This window comes from Podarcis muralis, chromosome 4 (genome assembly GCF_964188315.1).
Source record: "Podarcis muralis chromosome 4, rPodMur119.hap1.1, whole genome shotgun sequence".
In the NCBI taxonomy this organism is placed as follows: Eukaryota; Metazoa; Chordata; class Lepidosauria; order Squamata; family Lacertidae; genus Podarcis; species Podarcis muralis.
This window is the reverse complement of record NC_135658.1, coordinates 57,426,811-57,450,363: the sequence shown is the minus strand read 5'-3', so window position 1 is coordinate 57,450,363 and position 23,553 is coordinate 57,426,811. Positions and strand designations below refer to the sequence as shown.

The 23,553-nt window shown below is 43.2% G+C and overlaps 1 protein-coding gene across 2 annotated transcripts; it reads right to left on the bottom strand.

The window, feature by feature from the left end:
* Window positions 1-1,591: 1,591 nt before the first annotated feature.
* RRP1B (ribosomal RNA processing 1B) lies at window positions 1,592-23,533 on the bottom strand. 2 transcript variants are annotated; one of them, XM_028727303.2, is made up of 16 exons: window positions 23,291-23,533; window positions 22,816-22,898; window positions 22,144-22,201; window positions 19,868-19,953; window positions 19,264-19,325; window positions 15,285-15,414; window positions 14,389-14,453; window positions 13,740-13,900; window positions 13,231-13,322; window positions 12,417-12,514; window positions 12,213-12,232; window positions 11,107-11,232; window positions 8,925-9,646; window positions 7,823-7,957; window positions 7,046-7,112; window positions 1,592-4,906 (listed from the first exon to the last, which is right to left on the bottom strand). In XM_028727303.2, exons 1-16 carry the CDS (start codon window positions 23,424-23,426, stop codon window positions 4,713-4,715), a joined length of 2,235 nt encoding a protein of 744 aa, XP_028583136.2. In that variant the 5' UTR covers window positions 23,427-23,533; the 3' UTR covers window positions 1,592-4,712. The 2 variants fall into 2 exon arrangements, with proteins under 2 accessions (XP_028583136.2, XP_077783497.1); XM_077927371.1 differs by lacking the exons at window positions 22,144-22,201; window positions 23,291-23,533 and having other exon boundaries at window positions 22,816-22,890.
* Window positions 23,534-23,553: the final 20 nt, after the last annotated feature.

The window sequence follows — 23,553 nt, the reverse complement described above, 5'->3', positions numbered from 1 at the left end:
GCAGCCCGTACGAACTGTGCGCGAGAGCGGCACCCTGTACAGACGCCACGCGAGCGTCACCCATACGGGCTGCGCACGCCCTTGGCTGATCTACAGCTGAGGGGAGGCAGGGGCCATCTTGTCACCGCCTCCTCCGCCCCCCACTTCGTACGCCCCTGCTACTATAGCATTTGTATGTGTGAGCACAACTGCTTCTGAGGAAAAGTGGGTGGCAGCACGTGACAGGTCTTTTCTGTGGTAGGGCCCAATTTGTGGCACTCCCTGCTTCAGGAGGTTACCTTCTCTTCTCCACTTGTGTTTTACTGGTTCTTGAAGGCATTTCTTTTTAATCATCCCTTTGATTTCTGCTGTTGCTTAATTTGATTTATCATTAGCTCTGGCTCTCTTGCTTTTCCGGTGCGGCTTTTAGTTTTGTGTACGTGTCTATCTTTGTTTATTCCTTGTATAAACTCATTTTTGTAGGGATAACATGAGAAAAAAGTTTTTCTGTAAATAAACACAGAAGTACAAGCAAGGGAAATGTGGTGTGGTTTTTCTGGCACACTTATACATGTAAAGATTGTGAGCTTTTTTTACAGAGTGCCAAGGTTTCCCGAGATTTTTCGTGCCACTGAGCAGGTGCCTGTATTAGTCATCTGCACTCCATGACTTGGTTTGTATATATCAGTAAGCCAAAAGCCTGTAGTTCTTGGGGCAGGGGCACTACCACACTATCCAGGCCTAAACCATAGTTGAGCTTACTGGGTTGAACCCAGCTTCATGTTTTGTCTTGTTTCACAAGATATAACCAAGCTTTGTTCTTGTTTGCCTGGAGCAAGAGAAACAAGGCCTATTTCAGACGACATGCTAAGCCAAACCATGTCTTAGTCTTGGGTAGCACAGCAGCAGCAGGACCGGGAACGTGGCCATGATTTGCAGTGAGTGATATTGGCTTAGTGATATACATGTGAGCTGGAGGTGGTGGCAGGGGGGCTTCCTTAAACTGCTCCACTGAGGGGTGGGCAGGCGCACGGCTGCCTGCGCACCAGTGGAGCAGTTTGAGGAAGTCCCCCACAAGCCAGAGGGGGACCTCTTGATCAGCTATGGGGCGAGTGAGAGGCTGATTAAGCCCCCATTCCGTTCCTGCTTGCAAAAGCCAGAGTGGTACAGGATAGGACTGGGCAATATCAGTACATCATAATATTTAGCTGTTGATATACCACAATGTTAAAAAGGCCAGCCCTAGTGAACACATGGAGAAGATTGGGCTGCTGACACCATCCCTGTTGCTGTCATACCTCACTTCCTGACCTCTGCCTGTGGAACTAGTAGTCTAATGGAACTTTATTAGTATTGGCAGTTTTGCTGCCCTAGACTCCTTTGGAAGAAGGCAGGGCATATAAATTTAATGACTGAATAAATACGGCTCCCTGCTACAAAATAATGTAAATAAAATGCAACAGTGCTCTTTCAAAGCCAAGTTTAAGTGGCCCATTTTCATGGATCTGGAGTTATTGAGCTGTATATGCTGCATAATGGAAAAATAAAAATTGCTCCTACAACTGGAGGGAACAAAGAGGTCATAGGACGATGCCATTCAACTCACAAAAGCTTGATAAAAAATGTTTTTATTCCTAAAATATTTTAAATACAAAGCTTTAAACACAAACCTTTTTAAAACAGTATTCTGCTTCATTTAAGCCAGTTTAATTACAAAACCGAGTGAATATTCTTTTAAAAATAAGATATTTGCAAATTCTGCTTTTTAACAGGACTAGTTATAACTCATAGTAATCCTAGGTATTTTTAGAATGCACCCAAGAACAGTCAAACTGGTTTGAAAGCTGAGATTCCTGCTTTTTGTAGTCTTATCAACAACAGGACATGTTTTTATTTTCACCTTGTGTTTAGATATGTAGTTTTAAATTAAAACATCGCATATTGTATCATTCGTTGAAATTAACATCTTGGGATGAAATTCTCAGGAAACACGGAAGAACAGGAAAATGTATCCTACACATGCATGTTTACAACCCCCCCATCAGAAATCAACCATTAAATTAGAATATCCATCATTCCGAAAGTCCCAACAACACTCACATTACCTTAACATTCATCAAGACGTGTTGATGGTCTTGTCAGGGCCAGCCTCATGAATGAGGGGCCCCCTGGTTAACTCTAGTGAGCCTACGTCTCTACCTGTGGTCCCTGACAGGCTTGACTAGCAGCAGCACGGTCTAGCCACCATTTTAAATCTCCCACAATGCCTTGAACTAATGCTATATCAGGGGCATTGTGGGGAATTCAAATGGTGGCTAGACCCTGTTGTCTGGTGCTGCTTGCAATACCAGTCTGAGGGGATGTGGGGGGGGAAGCATAAAGAGAGCCCTTGGGCAAGTATCAATGGTGAAGCCTTGCTTGGGCCCCCACTACTACTTTTGAATGATACTGACCCTGACCTTTGTCCTGCAACAGCCTCGGTAACTGTCAGGGTACTGCCATCGGAACAGGGTAGGGAAGCAGAGGGGCAGTTGGGTTACAGGGAACCTCTGAAAATCTTGCGAAGCAGTTCCTCTTCCTGTGGTGAGGAAAGCCACACCTCCAGTGGGGAAGAGGGGAAAGGACCAGAGGATGCTGCTGGGAGTCTCAGCACTGCTCCTGACCAAGCCGGCCAGGAGGGAAGCACGCCCCTTCCATCGCCCACCCTGCGCAGAGGTGTAAAACGCAAAGGAAGGAAGGAAAAGGCTGGGGGTGACAAAGCTCTTATGTTGGGGGAGGTCCTGGAAACAACCACTCCCGGATTCTGCTAGCGATTGAGGCAGACATGAACTTGTGGCTCTGCACTGTAAACAGTTTTGCACCCAAATAAAACCTGTAAAAGACAGGTCTGAGTCCTGACTGATTACTCACGAGCAACCACCACTGCCATCTGACAGTAACAGAACCATCTTTTGACTGTTAGGGCAACCACAAAGCCCTGAGGTTCAGAGCACTAAAGAAACTCTTCTCCAATCTCTTTACAGTTCCATCTTTCTAGCTGGAGAATTATAACAACATCTCCAACGTAAGAATGCACATACAACTACTGCTGTCCATATTCTTGTACGAAAGTAAATCACTGGCTTATTTCGGTTCCACTTCCCCACTATCTTATCACAACAAGTAGTTTTCCAACACAGTGCCCCACATTTGTTGCTTTTTTTTTATATTAAACTCCATTTAAAGAACCAATATTAATACTTCTATTTAAGATGTATGCCTTCCGTTATAGTTTGCTAATTGACCATATACAACACAAGATACAAGACACCTCCAAAACTCAAGCATGTCTGTCTTAACCAAGTCACATCACAGTATTTAAAACTGCAAGGAGATACAGCAACCACCAAGCACGCTCAGAACAACACCACAAGCCACAGACGGGGACAGTAACACAGCACAACACATAAGACATGTGAAACAGTCAGTAAGAGTATTATTAGCTTGAAACTTTATTAGCACTGTGGAGAGATAGTAATTGAAGTGACTGCCCATTTATTCTGAAGCTGGAGTACAAAGAATATTACCACAAAGATCTCTTCATCAAAATAAAAAAACCCACATGACCCAGTGTCAATGTCCACAATGTTTCCTGGGCTATGTCTTCATGCTATGCTGCATTTGAGAAAAAGGGATTGAGTGTCTAAAACTTGCAGTAAATAAATTATCTGGTACAAAAAAAATTATCGTTTTGCACAGAAATCAACAGAATGGAGATAGGCACCATCATGTCAGCATACTGTAAGATGAACATCATTAAAACTTACACTGCAGATTAAAAATATGGCCTTGCTTTCAAAGCCACCTTACTATCCAAACCATCTTTACCCTGTGTCAAAAGGCATTAAGGCTTTCAGATATAAATAAAGGCCATACTAATCTGGCTCCTTTTAATGAAGGGAGGATAATAACCAAGACCTAGTCTTTATCCAAGGGCCCAGGGATAAGAACATTATAAAAATGCAAAAATTTACAAAACACACACACACACACCATACCTTCTTAACACAAAAAGGAGAAGCATATCTGAAGTAGCCCACAACACTATTTCAAGTGCTTAGGAAATATGTGTCAACTGGAATACTTGGGCTATAGACAGTAATGAGATGTGTGTTGGCAGCGGGCTACCCAACTGAGGTGCAAGCGGTTGTTCCACAGAAGTAGTTCACCTCAACACAGACATTCCATTTCTAATCCATACCCTTTGGTAGGAAGATAAGAGAAAATGGCTTGAAAGGGAAAGAAGGAAAAGCAGAACGGGAAGCATGTGAGAGGGGTTGTGTACTTCTTAGCTCCCATGGAATTAAGCCAATAAATGCCAAAAACCTCTTCACTAGGAAAAACAACAACCAATGATTAAAAGAGTGCAAGCAACAACAGTTCAGAACAAATCTGTACACATTCATTCACAATGTGATAGGGTTATTTCAAAAATAAAATAAAAGATGGGCCTCCATAAATGGAACCCTAAGGTCATGTGCCATTACCTTTCTTTTGTTTAACAGCATACACAAAACAGTCTCAATGTACAGCCAAATAGGTGCTTATTACAGTTGACAGCACCAAGGGTCACACAATCAGAACCTTATGTATACTATCCCATTAACTTGAAAAGGAAGATTCCCAAAATACCTCCAGAAGCAACTGGTTATACTGGACTGTTCTGCACAAAAACTACTCCTCTCCTTATCGGCTTAGAAGAAGTCAATAGCAGTTGGTCTTTTCTTAGTTGGGATTAAAAGGGATTTCTTCATTTGAGGTGTTGCTTCTGCAGAAGAGCTGGCAGGGGACTTCAGCACCCCGTGAGATGGTTTTTGCTCAGGATTGAAAGCCACCCGGGAGGCTCCCTCTGGGGTGACCAGGATACTTTTGTCTGTCGTCTTAAATTCTGCCAAAGGAAAGATTAAAAAGCAAAAACTTGAGTATTGCATCATATTGTTATCAAGCATGTGCAAACATTTCGATGGTTGCTAGAGCTGTTTGTGCACAGAAGGAATCCAGAGAGATTCTGGGGGAACAAATGGAACACTGCAGACCGAAAGTATTCTATACTTATTACCAAAGAGCCTGTCTGCTTTGGTACGCCAGACCACATGTGTCAATTGGGCCTGACCTAAAGGTCTGTCTGTTTCCCAACATCCTGTTTCCCACAATGGCAAAACAAGAGGCCTATGGGATGCTCACAACAGGACATAAGACCAAGAATACCATTCTCTTAATCATGTTCCCCAGCAACTACTGTTCAGAGGCATGGTGTTTCTGATACGCAGGGTATAGCCATTAATGACTATTAGCTGTTGATGTGCTCAGGGACAGAGTTCATATGGGGCGCAGAATCTCCTTTTCAGCCCAGATGGTGGTGAATCTAATGAGAGGTTTGTTCCCACCTCAGTGGTGTCACAGACAGCAGCTTCTTCCCTCTTCTTCCATAAACCTGTTTGACAATTGTACAGTCGTACCTTCTAAGTCAAACGGAATCCGTTCCGGAAGCCTGTTTGACTTGCAAAACATTCAAAAACCAAAGCGCGGCTTCTGAAGGACTGCAGGAACCTCCTGCAGCCAATCGGAAGCCGCAGAAGCCCTGTTGGACGTTCGGGTTCCCGAGAATGTTCACAAACCAGAACACTCACAGTTCGGGAGCCAAGGTATGACTGTACTAGATTACTTGTGCCCTAAGGGCTGGTGGGGAGGCCCTTCTTTTTGTCGAACCTATGGTGGATACAAGATAAGTTACTATGAAAGAGAAGAGCCTTCTTGCTGGCTGCAGGTAGGCTATGGTGTACCTCAACTTGCGGTGTTCATTTGAACCCCTCCCACACACTGATTGGTGAAAACTTTTGCTTTTTGCTTGCCAGGCTGATGCTTTACACATGGCGAAATCGGTTTGGGGCTTTTAACTGTGATACCTCCTCATTTTTATATTGGTTTGTTTTATATTGTTAAAGGAATGTTGTGTTTTAATGGTTGCACACTGCTCTGTGTGGTACAAAAGGCAGTGCTAAAGAGTTAAGTATAAATCACAATGAGGCAAATTTCTGGTAGTTGATTAAGACATTAGATATGGATTTTGTCTTTGTTTCAATATTAAATGCATTTAACCTTTGGACAGAATGCATCAGTCAACAATTCCTGTGTGCCTGCAATTTGCAACCCTCATGCTTGTTAAGCTATAAACATGTAATCTTATCTAACCCTAAAAGTGACGAGCCAGCCAGTATGTTTTGCTATGTCTGTTTTGAGTCAACAGTAGGATGTAAATCCAGCATCTCCTTGAAGCTCCTCCAGATGTTTTGGGGAAAGGGAAGTAAGATATGGGATTGGAATGTCTACAGCCACTATTGAAGGCCTGGTGGCTAAGGCAACTGGGTTAAAGTGTGATAAAAAAGGTAAAGGTAAAGGTACCCCTGCCCGTACGGGCCAGTCTTGACAGACTCTGGGGTTGTGCGCCCATCTCACTCAAGAGGCCGGGGGCCAGCGCTGTCCGGAGACACTTCCGAGTCACGTGGCCAGAGTGACAAAGCTGCATCTGGCGAGCCAGCGCAGCACACGGAAACGCCGTTTACCTTCCCGCTAGTAAGCGGTCCCTATTTATCTACTTGCACCCGGGGGTGCTTTCGAACTGCTAGGTTGGCAGGCGCTGGGACCGGAGTGCACCCTGCTGCGGGGATTCGAACCGCTGACCTTTCGATCGGCAAGCCCTAGGCGCTGAGGCTTTTACCCTGAGGCTTGGTTACCCTACTTAAAGTGTAATAGTTGAAGCCAAATGGCTTGGGGCACCCAAGGTAAATGTTGGGAAACTGACCTCAGAATGGAGCCATGCATGCCATTTTCCTCTTGGTTCTGTGTTTTATTTAAAAGATGTTCCCTCACCTGGGCAATAAACAGCTGGTGTAGAAGTAAATTCTTACCACAATTACATGCACAGACAGCATTTAGCAACTGCTATTTAAAATTGCATCAAACCTTCCACTGTTTTACCTGCCTGTTTTCAGAGAAGCAACAAGGTTTGAAGTCATTTTGAACTCACCAGCAGTCATGTTTTTACTCAGTCCAAAGGTGACCTTTTTGGAGTTGGAAGATTGCAGCTTGCTTAACTACAAAGAGAGATTAAAGTGGTAGATAAAGTTGGTTTTCTGGACCCTTCCCTTTATAAAAACACTTTTGTGTCTCTCTACTATCTGAGGTGCTTCCCAAAAACACAGTTCATCATCTTCAGTAGTTTACAGTTTCTGAAAGACTGAATATTTGCAGTTTTGTGCAGTATTAAATATTCACTTAAGTTCTGGTGTGTTTTGTACAGGAAAACATTTTAATATATAAATACAATTCCTACTGAATATACTTTGCAGACACCTAGGTGTGACCAATAAGCTTTGGGGGAAAGTTCCCATTAGTGCCAGTGGGATATTTTTCCCTAACTGCAATTGCAGTATGGGATCCTAATAATTATCACCCCTCACTGCAAGCTGATGTTATGTGCCCCCCCAAAAATATTAAAACTCTGCTCCTCAAATACAAATACACAATTAATGTGGTCACATGCAGTTTGGCTCAGAGACGAGTAATTCTGAAAATTCTATGCCTAAAGTTTGTTAGGAGATAGCAAGCATGGCATGCAAGCCTCCAGCATTTTCATGAAAGGAAGAAAAAAGGGAGCATGTCAGGCCTTTCCTCACACAACCGCTCTCCACACCTCTGGCATGTGGTCCCTGAAAGGTTGCCTTGAAGGGAATGTGGCGTTTGGGCTGAAATGGGCTCCCTGCCCCTGCTTTAGCTACAAATTATAGCATCTTTGTCACTATACCTGCATGGGGGAAATGCTGCCTTTAGCTTTTCTAAAGAACACTGGCTTTGGTAGAGTTGTCTTTTCAAATTTCACAAAATCATTTCCCGTCTTTGCCTTCTTGTTCCTTAGCAGCACAGCAGCGCCACCTGTTTCCTGCAGGGAGAGAAAAGAGCAATTAGCAGAGACCAATTAGGAGAGTCTGGACGCAGTAATATGATGCTGAACAGCACCAGGGGCCTTGGTGGAAATGGTCCGGCAGGAGTGCTGGACTAGCTCTTGCTGATGCACCTGCACCCAGCTGAGCCCACTGCTTCTCCTCTCCTTCCTGGTAAGCAGCAGTGGCTCAGTCCCTGCTCCATCTCACCACCCACTATTGTATTAAATGGGGATGTGCTGAATGTGAAAAAAGGCTGAGCCAGAGCAGTTTCTCATGCACTGAGGGGATATTTATGAGGGGCCTTTTGCAGGCAACGTAGGAGGCACTAGGTCTACTGGTGCTCACAGGAGCCTTGTTAGCAAACCACATACAATATAGTCTATATACACTGCAAAATGTCCATGACTTCCACTCCTTTTTGTACAGCTAGATCACATAACTCCCTCAACCTTTAAGACCACAAACATTAGACAAGCCACGCACTGAAACTGCATGACTTCATCTGGAAAGACAAGAGAATGTCTGCATTAGTATGAGAAAATCCATTAAACTGGCCAACAGCAATCAGACCAGGAGTAGAGAATTTAAATATGCTCATGGAAATACAGGTAGTGAGGCCTTTGCTTGTCTAAAGCTTTAACTTCTTAGTTTCAGAAAACAAATTTTAAAAAACAACACATGGGATTTGGGGACTGATTTTCTTCTTTAGCTTCTATCTGGTCACCTGTTTTACTAGTAAAACCAGCCATTATATACATTCTCTCCAAATAGAAGCAGAAGGATCTGTGTTGGAAATATAGCTGCTTGAGGCAAAAGTACACAGATCTGGTGGTACCTGTAAAGCAGAACATCAGAAAATGCAGCCCAATAAAATGTTTATTGTGGCCCGAGAGGCCTCCGCAACCTGCTCCCCCAAGCTGAGGTGGAACCAGACATGGTAAGTTGCAGGACAGATCTACTTACACTGCTTTTGCTCTTTTTGTTTTCAACTTCAGTTACAGCTTCTTCCATGGAACTTAGGACTTCCTTGATTTTCTTTTTCTTTTTCAAGCTGATTATTTTCTGCTTGGAACCCCTAATCTTGACCAAATTTTGTTTTTTCCTCAATTTAACTTTTCGGAGCACTGTGCATCCAGATTCTGCCAAGCTTTCCTTTTTGGGCTGCTCAACAGCCTCTTCAGAAAAACTGCTCCCAGATATCACGCCAGTCCCTGCTTTCCGTTTCTTCTTAATTGCTTTGCTACCACAGGCTACTGCAGCACAGTGGCTGGGATCTTCCTCGGTACTTATATGAGCCTGTCCATTTTGATGGGTGAATTCTATAGGGACTTTCCGCAGGCGGCCATTTTTCTTCTTGGGCTGTTTCTTTATGCTGTTTACCAAACAAGTCAAGGTCTCCAGCACAGAATCACCACTGATACCTACAGTGGGTACGGCTGAAGAATCCATTTCACTGACCTCCATGCTTAAAGACTTCTTTGGTCTTTTCTTACTATTTAATGATTCACTGTCCTGGTTTGGCTCTTTGGATCCTTCCTCAGGGACCAGTCCCTTCTCATTACATTCAGCAGCTATATCAAAGTCAGCCATCTGGCTGGACTTCCTCTTTCGCTTCTTCTTTTTCTTCTGTGGCCCTGGGCTCTCCTCCTCTTCCTCAATACCATTTTTTATGTTTCTAGAACAAACTGTAAAGACAAAATAAAGAAGCTTTTAAATTCAAAGAAGAGGCTGTTGAGCAGCAGCCTCCTATCTCTCTTCCTGGGAAGTGGGCTCTACACCTGAAGAAAGAGTGGGGGGCCCCAACTCCTGGGGCGAGTGATTAGTAATCGAGGAATGGATACTACTATTAGACCCAGCTTCTGCGTGTCCCAGAGGTACTGCTCCAGTCACTGTTGGAAAACAGAATGCGAAACAAGATGAGCCACTGATCTGTCCACAACAGGGCAGCTGCTATACTATTATTGTACAGTATTTGTTGTTAACAGAGCTGATGAGAACAACTATAGTACCACCACCTCGGTTTTTGAATGCCTCCGTAGTCAAATGTTTCGGAACTCAAATGCCGAAAACCCAGATTAAATGCCTTGGTTTTCTAACACACCTTGGAAGTCTAACAGGAAACATGGCTTCCTTACTGAGGCTTCCGCTTTCAGTTTTCGAACGTTTCGGAACTCAAACGGACTTCCGGAATGGATTACGTTCGAAAACTGAGGTACCACTGTCTTGTCATTGGTTTTCATGTTAGATATTTTAATAAGCCCTGTTCAGATACGCACACAAAAATATACACACATATATCTAAGAAAAAGACAAAAGTTACAAATAAAGAGATGAAAAGAAATACAAAATAGCACTGTCTGCAGTTTCAGAGGAGAGTCAGGAGAATTTGGCTGAGTCCCATTTCAAAATGTCCAGAGTCTGGAGAGAAAAGGCTGGCCAGCCTATTGATTCAACACTGCGAGCACAGCATGCAGAAATCCTATTGAGAGTGCTTGATTTTGTAACACAATCAAGACTTGCCAAGTCTTCTGTCGGCATCTTGTATTTTTGATTATTATCTGTGGCATTTGCTTTTTCTAAGATATGATTTCAATAGATTTCTGAACTCTGTAAACTGCTTTAGGATTTTTACTCGCCAGGGGTATAGAAATGCTTTTAAATACACAAAGAAAACTTGAGGCCACTGCAAAGCTTCCACTCCCTTCCGGCTAATACTCCAACAGCAACAGCTATTTCTAATTTCCAGCAGAGACAATTTATTATCATAGTGAAGTTCAGTTAGAGTTGGTCAGTTACTTAAAGAAATTAAAAGAAAAGACACTTAAAAGTGAAATCCTACAACAAGGCCCTGGGTTCATCTCCAGGTGTTTTCCTCCTAGTGGCACAACAATAGAACTGCTAGCACATGTGCAAAGCTAAGCAGGGTCCAGAATCGTTTCAAATTGGATGGGGGAACACATATTGGGATTCCAACATTACAGGGCGTTGTGCTAGATAACCTTTGGAGTCCCTTCCAACTCTACCATTCTATGATTCTACATGGAAGTCTTTCTGAGTTCTGAGTTCCATAGGGTTTACCCTCCCAGCAAAGTTTGCATGGGATTGCAGGCTAAGTTAGGATATTGCATCCTGGTAGCAACCTCACCTTCTTTTTCTGGTTGTGTTTTATCCAAGGGTTTGCCAGATTTCCTTTTCCACTTCCTCCTGCTGAAGGTATCATCATCTTCATCTGTAGAAACGTCTTCAGGGAAGTCATCCTGTGGAAAGGTCCCTGAAGTGAGAGAAGACTGGAGTGAGAGTTGCCCCCAAGCAAATAGTGGCTCAGAGGTCCTTCACCCATACAACACTCTCTTTTCTCTACCTATACTTTAGTCCAGCCATCACCAACTTGGTGGCCTCCAGATGTGGTCAGACAGCACCTCCCATCAGCCCCTGGAGTGAGCCTGACTGGTGACAGCTGTTCTGGTGTGTATCTTTCTCCATTATCTTAAATGCCAAGCAGAACAAACTGTTCATTCAAAGAGAAGGGCAAGACCTTATCACATCTCCCCAAAGGCAGGAACGGCCAACCTTTGGGGCTTATCTATCAGTGGCTATATGCTGGTAATTGGCTGGGCTGAAGCAAAGATTGGGTGGGCACCCCTTCCCTCTCTCTTTCTTTCTGCCACCCTCTTCCTTTAAGTCAGCCCCTTCCACACACCCCCAATCAATTCCTCCCTTATTTACCACCCACTTGCAATTGAGCAGAGAGCCACATGTGGTTATGAGGCTGCAGGCTGTCTATGCTTCTTTAAGAGCAGGGGTGGGGAATGTGTGGTCTCCAGCCCCCATCATCCCAAGGAGGATGCGAGTTGGTGTCCAACACTTGGAGGGCCACAGGTCCCCCTACTCCTGCCTTAGAGTGCCATGCGATACTGGACACAGTTGTATCTAGCTAAGTTCTACTCATTAAGATAAACAGACCAAAGTTAGTCCCATCCATTTATTTCAATGGGTCAGCCCCAAGCGTGACTAATGTTAGGATACAACCAATTTTCCAGTAGGTTGTGATGGAGGTTGGACTAGATGACCCTCATGATCCCTTCCAACTCTTTAATTCTATAAGAGGTGATATAAATGTCCCTAAAAGAAGCCCTTTCAGGTGAACATAAGATATCTGTTGCAAATTTAACATGACTGCATTTTCTTTCCTCTGTTACTGTACAATTCTTCATGGAAACGAAACAGTAGCAGATGTTCTTGAAGCCTCACCTTCTGCAAGATTTTGGAACCTGAAAAATAAGTGGAAAGGAATTATGTTGTCTCAGTTACACCCAAAAATGAAGAGCTGACAGGTACTATGGGGAAGCAAAAGATAAAAGGGCAGGGGTGTTGGGACTCCAGAAAGTGAAAGGAAAGAGGATAATCAGGTAAGTGAGCACAATCAGAAGGAACATTTATTACATAGGAACTTACTTTTTCACTACTTTGTACAGGCACTTTCTGTTATAAGCAGGTGTGTTTTTTCTGCTGGCCAATTCAAACAGTGTGTCGCCAACAGTTTTATAATCAAACTGTAAACATAAAAGAGGAAGGCATTACAGAAACACAGATCAGCTGCATTCAATCATTTAGCACAGAACCACTTAAGATACTAATTTACTGATTTTGTACTTACTCCAAATTGGAAAACCCCAATGGCAGGCATAAGCAAACTCTGCCTTCCAGATTTTTTGAGACTACAATTCCCATCATCGCTGACCACTGGTCCTGTTAGCTAGGGATGATGGGAGTTGTAGTCCCAAAACATCTGGAGGGCAGAGTTTGCCTATGCATGCCCAATGGAGTATCTCTGTCCAGCTCAACTCCCTGTGCTTCTTCCCCACCAGTCCAAGCACACTCATTCTCTCAGCCATGCTCCTTCACATCCTCAGGCCTTTGGTTACTGATCCTACAGCAGTCAGGCCTCACTTTCATAAATCCCAATAGGAACCACACTTCAGGAAATCTTGTGAGTCCAACACTCACAAAACTGCACAACATTCACTTGTGCTCCAGGTCTTGCACTTCGAGAACCAGCAATTTGATCTACGTTTAAATCAAGCAAGACAATAAAAATGGTCTTCTATCAGTTTTCAAAGAAAAAAAGTTCATTAGGCTAGTTGAATATTGTTTGCGAGAGCTTTTCATTTATAAGAGAGCAGCCATCAAACTCAATCAGATTTAACAAGGCAATTCCCTAGTGCTCAGACCCTACAGAAATTAGTATGTTGTCAAAGACTATACACACCTGGAGAACAGGCCCAATGTTATCATCTGCATCTTCTAAAAGGTTGTCTGGTGCCTCTGAATCTAGGGAATGTTTGCTTGGCAAGTCTGTGCCTGCAGGATAAAAGCAACACATTTAACAGAGCACCAAATGTGAAATCCATAACAGCCTTCATTGTTAGATGTTTAATGTTGCACACCAGCACCTTAAGGACAGTGCGCGCGTGCACACCATCTCCCTTTACCCTCAGGGGAAGGACGCATGTGTCATGTTAAAACAGTGGCCAGAAAGGTGGGGAAATTTTAAAAGGAGACAGAGTACTAAGCTTTGCACACACAGGCTTCTAGGTTCAATCCCTGATATCTCTAGGTGGGGCTAGGAAAGACTGCTCCCACAGGTGTCACATGCTCCCATGAGCTCACTTTCACTCGTAAGCAGATGGTTGCATTCTGAGTTGAAGTTTTCAAAGCAGAAGACATGACAGGAATCCATTCTAGAAGTTACAGTTATTACTGTGGCCAGACCCATACCTTTGACTGGCTCATTCTCTCCTTCATTACTTTCATCTTCTTCTGATAAGTCATCATCGCTCCCCGCTTTCAGTTCTTTCATTAAATCTTCTATAGCAAACGGGGACTGATCAACAATGGTTTCAAAGATGCCACGGATTATGACTTGCAGCAAAAGATGACTGAACCATTAAGGGGGGAAGAAGGGGGGGGGAAGAAGCATCACAAAAGCATTCCAATTTATGGACCCTCTTTCCGATCTATCAAAAACTAACCCATTAAAATTGCAAAAATTGTATGCCATTTGCAAAGAGTAAATAAAAGAACTACCAATAAGTCAATCACATAGATTGTGAATCAGAAGCTGCCGTCTTTGGATTCGCCCAGGGTTTTCTTCAATATCACCATAGTAGCGCCCGAGGATCAGAAACTAGCTTTTTTATCATCAGTATAAAAGGAACTCATGCAGTTCCCATAGCTACACACTTTCATTTCAAGGCACACAAAAGAAAGCTTTGCTTCACAAACTGAACATTTCACTATCTCGCTTCTTCTGTTTTAATTATGCTCTGCGAGTCTATCCAGACGTTATCTACTATTTAAGAAGAAGCCCCCCCCGACAACCCTTTAAGTTCAGAGTCAAGCAGCAAAACATAGCTATATAACATACTCCTTGGTCTTGGCAATGATTTTGCAGAATGGTTCTATAAATTTGAGATTCTGGTCTGCGGTGAGCTGCAAAAAAATAAAATACATGGTTAGTTCAACATCAACCTGGCCCACCTATTCCAATTCTACTCAAAGAGATGGGAAATTTCCCCATCTGAATATTCCCAAGGTTACTTGAAAAGAGCTAGGACTCAGGGGGAAAGAAGCATTTTACAGTTGGGGTAAATATATCATAGAAGATAAGCTCTCTCTTGCCAAAAGATACTAACACAGGCTGGCTAAAACCAATATGATAGCCTACAACAACAGAAATACAAGGAGGAAATATATTTTATTTCTAAATATATATTTATAAATTACTGTGTAACCAACTGAAATGCTGTCAGGATTTGACATGATGTATTATCCTATCATCTGTTAAGGTTGTCATTATTATCGATTATTTTGTTTCCTTTTGATATAGCCTGACCAATTTCAAAAAGATGGAAACACATATCATGATGATATTACTGACACCCCTTTGTAATGTCAGATGGGAAGCATTATACAAAGTCCAGTGATTTCCACTGTATTTAAGCAAGACATTTTACATTTTAGGTAACATAAAAAGTTGAGCAAATCTGCAATCCACAAGTTGCTCCATGGTGAGGATTTGCTTTTATAAGCATTAACAAAATTTTTCAAATTTTATCTGATTTTATATGTTTATATAGCACTACAACAGCAACAATCAATCAGATAGCGTGCCCACCCTAAGCAAATAGTAAACACACAGAGAGTAAACTTGACTTTAATATCCTTCCTAGGTGAAGACATTAACAGCACTTGTTTTCAGCATATATTTTAAGGAGACTTGCTAGATTACACAGCAATACACAGAGACGTTTTGTTTCCTACCTCTTTAGCACCAACTTTAGCCAATTCTTCCAGATAGATGTCAATAAAATGCAATTTTATCCCAACAGGAGCCTTGCTGTCTGGGTGAATAACCTCCTTCATTAGCAGGTTCAGAAATGGCTCAGTAAAACTGGATGAAAAGCGGGGCGGGGAGAAAATAAAGCATGGTCCATTCATCTGTGTAACGTCATATGGCATTGCATCAGTTCCAAAAGAGTAACCACTGCTTTTGAAACAGAAAACAATCTGATCCACTGAAATAGAGCAACAGTGTGAATCGGATGTTTTCTTCTCTAAGTGATTTACCAGGGTGAGAGTTCCAACAGGTTTACCCTCTCCAAACAAATCCTTTAATGAAAGCTTGTTTTAATAACTTAACGTATAAAAAACTGTGTGATGTCAGTAATATGCAATTTAAAATTGTAGAGGTATTCTAGAATTCTGCACTAAGCCCCTAAACCAGTGTTTCCCAAATGTGGGTCTCCAGCTTTTGGGACTACAACTCCCATCATCCCTAGCTAGCAGGACCAGAGGTTAGGGTTGACGGGAACTGTAGTCCCCAAACAGCTGAAACCCCAAGTTTGGAAAACACAGCTCTAAACTTTTGTTTGTATCCAATGCAGTATAAAGGTTTCCAGCTTGTGCAACAGGACTGCCCCACACCATCTGCTCTGAAGGGTTCGGGGGAACCCCACAACAGATTTAGGGGGCATGGTGGGAGCAGGTGTCCCACTGCACCCTTATGCCAATGGGACACTTATGTTACGAATGCCGGCGTGGTTGCTCGAGAGCGAACAGGCAAGACTCCCACTAGTCTTTTCAAGGCTTTATTATCTGTCCAAAACATTCACAATGCAGAACGTCTCAATTCCATGTCTGCTCAGTCGCTAGCAGAATCTGGGAGTGGGCGGACCTTAAACTTTCCCCAGCATAGCAGTCTTTTGACCCCCATCCTACGCCTCGCCTCTCTGCGCGTAAGCCTACTGCAGAGAGCGCAGTGAGCGCAGAGAGGGCGTGGGCAAAGGGGGGACCTGCCTCCCCCCCCCGGCTCATTGATCTTCGGCAGCTCCCTGTAACCCAACTGCCCTTCCACCTCCCTCCTCTGAGCTGATGGCAGTTCCCTGACAACTTACTTATAGCAATTCACTGGATATAAGATGGTAGGACTTCAGACTTCCGGGTTGGTGCGAACAGCTAATGGCGGATTCCCTCCGAGCTCCGGAGGGAATCGGCTCCGCTGGGGACGGGTCTTGCCGCGACGGCGACGCGGAGACCCTCAAAAACCGCAGGCGCGGATGCCTGCGGACCTGGTGACTCAGTGGGCACCTTAAGCGCCCCCCGACCCACGAAGAGCCTTTTTAAAGGCTACGGAGAGGGTACGGAGAGTGGCGTGGTGCTGGGAGTAAACCGCTACCCCGGTGGAGCGAAGCCGTGTGCCATGGCTGAAGAGCGCTGACTTTTTTCCCTAAATTCGGACCTGACAAGAAGCAACCCGTAAGTAGATTGGAATTTGGACTTTAAAATATTTATCCGTGAATTTGATACGACCGGGGGATGTGTCAAAGGGAAGTCCGCACCCCCCCTCCTGCAGACGATTTAAAGCAACAGCAGAAGAACTAAGTTGGAGAGCCTACCCCTTTGGGGCGAGTTAAAAAGACATTAACTTCCATGATTTGATAAAAGAAGTTTTGAGCTGGAGTGTAAGAGTGGAATTTTAAAAGTGTTTCTCTTGTTGTGTACAACCTCTCCCCCTCCCGGGCCCGGGAGCGTCCTGTCTTTGAGCCTGTTGAAGAGGAAAGGAGTTTGACAGCTGTCAAAGCTGTCAAACGGGCAATTTAAAGAAAAAGAGCGTGTTACTTAAGATCTCTCTGGACTAAATGTGATACAATTGAATTAAAGTGGTCGGAAACAAAGAAACAAAGAACGAGGTAAAGGACTGTTGGGAAAAGACTACTAAGTAACCAGATTCCCTCTAGGGGGAATTCTGAGACATTACAATGGCGGCGGATGGAAATTTACTAGCTGAAATAGAAAGAATGTTTTACTTTGTGGGAATTTTACAAGAGCAGAGTCTGGCTATGAATAAACAACTCACGACCTTGACTTCTGGAATAAGCAGCTCTGCTGAATCTATTGAGGTTTTGAATGAGAAAAAACCTGCAGCTGAATTGGAAGAGATATCTCAAGAACTAAAGGAGACTAAACAAGGAAAGGAGAAAGCACAGATGGAAAGCAACAACCAGAAGCCTACATATGTGGATTATAAACAAGAAGACCCTTGGATTACATGGATTACAAATCAGCAAAAGATGCAAAAGATGAAGGAGGAGGCCCCGGGAGTACTTGGAATTCAAGAACTTAAAACAAAGAAGAAATATGATTGGGGCCTCCATTCTGAACATGAAGGACTGGTGGAACTTTTGCAGCAGTTGTCTCTAAGTTTCCTTGTGGGAAGAAAATCTGGCTTGATTGGGATAGAACTCCTTCGAGATCAGAAGACCAACATAAAGGACCACCAACAAAACCGGTGGAGAGGGACTGAAAGAGATTTGAAAGCCTCGGATGTGAGGAATCCAGGCTAAGAACTATTATTTTGGACAAGTACTTGGGAAGGGACGAACCGGGGATGGGAGGGGGGGAAAACAAAACAGAATTTTAAAAACATTTATGATTTCTGGGTTTAGTCAATATGATTGATGTTTAATAAAAAATGGGAAATCGATGGAAGGGATTTTGAGTCCAACTTAGGATAGAATATAATTTTTTATAAAAGAAGTAATATTAACATGGTAAGGAGGGAAAATAATAACTTGCTGATATAATTATGGGAATTGGGATGCATGAAGGGGGGTGGGGGGAAGTCAAGGACCAAAGTTAAGTTAAGAAAGTAAGATTTCTGAAATTATACATGTTTTTTGTCTTTGTTTTTTACGTGTGTGTTATGTCTTTATAAAATGTGAAAAACCAATAAAATTTTTATATATATAAAAAAAAAGATGGTAGGACTTCAAAATCCAAAATTTTCAATGGCCATTAATTTTTTTGGTCAAGCAAATATGTACATTGGTATAATTTGCACAGCTGACACAACTTGCACAGGATTCATGGGAATCGCAGCTAAGCAATGAAGATTTTATATAGATCGGAAATAGATACAACACAGATTTTAACTATTAAACAATTCCTAACTTTTCTCACAGTGCGATTAATCTACTGCACCTCTACTCAAACCTTTATTTTCTTCTAGGAGCACAATCTGGTATTTCTAGTGGGTTGCACTGAGACCGTTTTAACAAATAGGCCATGTGCCTCTTTTTTCTTCAGCAACAAAATTTATTGTGTGCATAAAAGGCAGGATGCAAGTGTGTAGGAGAAAATAATAGCAGAGCCACTGAAATTTAATTATAAGAAATTTTTATTATTATTGTATTGCTACTTTATATAGGCCCACCTCTATGGATGTTATGGATGAATAATCCCCAGTGAAGTATTCTTACTATTGCTATTCAATTTATGGCTGTAGTACAAGTTTTAACACTGCCGTTAATGTATGTCTACCTGGAAATATGTCACATATGTGTTCAATTTATCTTAGAATTGCTGCTTGGAATACAAAACCAGATTTGCAGAAAAATATGTATAAAGGAAGTGAGCACAAGATGAGTTTTTGGGATGAGGCCCATTATGTCAGCCTGGATAGCTCAGCTGGTTACAGCTTGGTGCCAAAAATGCCCAGGTTATAGGTTTGATCACCATATGGGACAGCTACATATTCCTGCATTGCAGGGGGCTGGGCTAGATGATCCTCAGGGTCCCTTCCAACTCTAAAATTCTATGGTTCTATAATGCTTATCAGGGATTGTGAAATTTTTTTTATTGGTAATTCATCAATAGATTTAGAGTGAGCAAGAGCAGTTTCTGTCTGTCTGTCTGTCTCTCTCTCTCTCTCTCACACACACTCCCCAGAGGTGCCACCTACCTTTCATTCCATCCATTTCTTTTCAGTACTTCAAAGGACTGTCTCAGCACCATGCGGATCAACTAGGTTAGAAAAAGATGCATCCCATCATGTTTCAATTGATAGGAAATCATCACTTTGTTGACAAACATCTTAACCATCCATGCAACCTTATACATGTCTATAACACCTACTGTTTTGATTTGGCTTTACCCTCAAATCAGCACTTATAGGATTATAGCCGATTTTCCTGTTTTTGTAAGAACGTAACTTCACATACAGAAATTTAAAGTCTTCTCTTGATGCTAAATGGATTACGGAAGTATGGTGGGACTGCAGAACTCATGCAAGGTTTCTCCATAACACCAAAATCCCCCAGCACACAACAGTAAAGATTAAACATGACATGTTCACGTCTCTCCACTCTGGTTTAAAAATGTGAATTCTAACTTTAGATTTATAGAGTTCTCTATCTATTCCCATTGCTGGATCTTACTTGTGTTGTGTTCATTCATTATGCTACTACCTAATTTTACGAAACAGGGCAATCCAAAAAGTGGAAATTTTTTCACCCCACACCACTGATTATGCTCCTTTAAAAGACGGTAGAAGAAACAGCTTTTACCATGTAAAATTTATCTAAGCGCAGGTTGTCTATTCCATTCCACTCACGGTTCATGGTCTGCCAGAAAGTCTGAATGAACAAATGCCCTGCAGTGAAATAAATAGAGGCAGCTTTAAAGTTCCATACAAGCTGTGTTAGTTCAAAACATTTTCACTACACCTTTCACAAATGGAGGGGGAAAATACAAAGCTGAAGCTTGCAGTTTAAAAGAAAGTTGAGTACTGTAAGGTGGGAAATGCATACGAGGTGTAAAAAATTATGTGCAATGTGATAAAAGCGGATAGTTTCTCTCTCTCATAATACAAAAAGTGAGACCACCCAATGAAGCGGAATGTTAGAAGATTCAGCAGAGACAAAAGATAGTACTTCTTCACACAATGTGTACTTGACAGATGGCTTTATCCTCTATCTACCCAAGTTGGTCATTGCAGTCTGCAGAAGAGATTTTCCTACAAGTTCCAAAGCTTTCAGAAGCTTGCTCCACAGTAAGTGGAGCCAGTGTGGTGTAGTGGTTAAGAGCGGTAGTCTCGTAATCTGGGGAACCGGGTTCGCGTCTCCGCTCCTCCACATGCAGCTGCTGGGTGACCTTGGGCTAGTCACACTTCTCTGAAGTCTCTCAGCCCCACTCACCTCACAGAGTGTTTGTTGTGGGGGAGGAAGGGAAAGGAGAATGTTAGCCGCTTTGAGACTCCTGAAGGGGAGTGAAAGGCGGGATATCAAATCCAAACTCCTCTTCTTCTAATGCAGGATTTTAGTGTGTTTTGTGGAACAGCATTCCTGTACCAATATGACAGGTGCCCACTATTTGCATTTTCCAGAAACAATTGAAGACATCTTTGTTATGACACTTTCCCAGCAGGGTGAATAGGTATCTGTCACTGGTGTCTATTTTGCATTTATTTTTATCCACTATTTTCTGTATTGTTTTAAACTGTTTTTATTGCATTATTTACATCACCTTAAAATGTATACAGAAAATGATAAATAAACAAATAAATGCTAGCTACTGTAGAACTGTTTTCACAAGATGTAACGACAACCACCAACTCAGATGGCTTGAAAAGAGGATTTAATCGATTCATGAAAGATAAGGCTACAAATGGCCCCTAGCCATGATGGCTGGTTATGCTGCCTCTAGGGTTAGAGGCAGTATGCTGCTGAATACGAGTTCCTGGGATTCATAAGTGTGGAGAGCACTTCTGCAGTCAGGCCCTAGTTATAGGCTTCTCAGAGGCATCTGGCTGGCCACTGTGAGCAGGATGCTGGACTAGATGTGGCCAGCAGGATTCTAGCTATTTTCACATGTGAAGGACAATTAAGACAACTCCAAGGTGAACAATGGTAGTTAATTATCTCTCTGTTCTCAATAAGTGAAGGAAGCACAAAGCCATCAGTGTGCTGCTGAAGCAAAAAACCTGAAGGGCTTGGCAAGGATCTGAAAGTCATCAAATCCAACCCACTCCCCAAGGCCTAATCTTCCAAGATTTATCCAGAGGGATCTGACATTTTATTCTCCCAACAGAAATATTTGTTGTTGTTTAGTCGTGTCCGACTCTTCGTGATCCCATGGACCAGAGTACGCCAGGCACTCCTGTCTTCCACTGCCTCCCTCAGCTTGGTCAAACTCATGCTGGTAGCTTCAAGAACACTCTCCAACCATCTTGTCCTCTGTCGTCCCCTTCTCCTTGTGCCCTCCATCTTTCCCAACATCAGGGTCTTTTCTTCTCTTCTCAGGAGTCTTTTCATGAGGTGGCCAAAGTATTGGAGCCTCAGCTTCACGATCTGTCCTTCCAGTGATCACTCAGGGCTGATTTCCTTAAGAATGGATAGGTTTGATCTTCTTGCAGTCCATCTCCTCCAGCAAACAGAAATATACACAGGACCTATTCACATGTTATTCCAGTTGCTTCTCAAAACTGCTCGGTACAGATGGAGAGAATGTCTGACCTAGCATTCCACATGTTTCAGCTGAATTCTATGGTTAAGTATAGCTGCCTGCACTGATGAGTTCTACAGGAGTCTTGATGATGCATAAGAATTTCACCTTGTGACCAATAGAGCCTCTTATATGTAGTAAGATACGCAGTTCTGCAGCAAACAGTGGTTCTCCAAACACTGCCCTCAAAAAATAATAATGGGCTATTCATGTGGTTTTCATACAAAATGAAGACAATGCTTCAGGACATCATATGCTAATAAGCAGAACAAACAAACTTGGCTAGAAACCCCATAACATATATTAAAAGTAAAAACTAAAAAAATTAAAAATAACTTACAGGCATCTATATTCTCTATTACATGGGTAAGTTGTGCTATATTGTTCGATAACTCCTCCTAAAAATGAAAGGATTTTTTTTAGTATACAGTGTTCCAAGAGTAGATTCCATTTTTCTATTTCAGAAACTACCTCCTCACTCCCAAACACTGAAACTGCTTTCTAAACTCCCCCAAACAAAGAAAAGACTATTTGAGAATTTGACCAATAAGGTCAAAATATATTATCACAGTGGTCTGAAATAGTAGACAAATGAAAAACCTTCTTACCCAAAACAGGGTGGACATTTCAATGCAGAAGTTGGTCAGAGACAGACCTATAACATAGTCTTCTGTGCTACCTGTACAGTAGCAAACATGTCTCCAAATTTCAACCACTTACTATTTACTTACCACACTCCTCACCCTGTACAATTGTCTTTCATGTTGTTTTGGGGACAAAGGAAAAATCACCTCCAAAATCCAACTGAACAATGAGCATTTTGTTACCCCCATATACTGTAACATGCCAGAGGGGGAAAATACACGAATAAAAGCATAAGCAACATCAGTGCACGATGAAGGGCCACAATGTCCCCTCCAGCCATTACACTGCTCCAGAGGGTGGAGCAGGCAAGGTCCATAGACAACTGCTCCATTCAACGGCAATGCATCCTTACACAGATTGTACATACCTGAAGCAGGGGTTTATCCTGCATCCACATGCAATAGAACAGTCCTTTCCATATTTTCAGCCATTCTTCCTGGCTAAAGGTACCTGGAGCAACAGAAGTAAAAGGAGGCAAGTTTCTCCAGTCTGTCCTACAAAAAGCCCCTAACCCCTAGAGATAACGGGAGCCTATTTGCCCATGAAGAGCGGCGCCTCCCCTTCAACCGTACCATGACTCCACACTCGCTTATCACACCGACCCTCAGTAGTTCACACGGTACCTGAGAAGCAGAGCCCAGTTGCAAGCACCTCACGTCCCGGCACCCACGTGCCCGCTCAACCCCACGCCCGCCTTTCCCTCCTCAGTCCTGTCGCTGCTTCGGGCGGCTGTTCTTCTGCCCCACGCGCTGCCCTCTCCGCCGCTCCAGCAACCCGGGGCGCCCGGCTGCTCTGCCCCACCAGCGCCACGTGCTTCCCCCGCATCCCTTCCCCGCTCTTACTCGCCGGGCTCCGAGTCCGGAGAGCGAGGTAGCCGCGCAGCTTCTTCAGCGCCCGGTCCCGAACTCGCTTCTCGTTGGCGGCCAGCCTCTGTGCGAACTGAACCTCCGGAGGCTGCGCGGCGGCGGCGGGAGCCATGACACCCCCACCAGCCCTGCTCGCCGGAGAGAGAGAGAAAGGTAACGCGCCGCCCTACGTGGGCCGAGCCCGGGCAGCCTCCCGGACGCCTGGGGATGACGTCACAGCCGCTGCTCCGTCGCATACC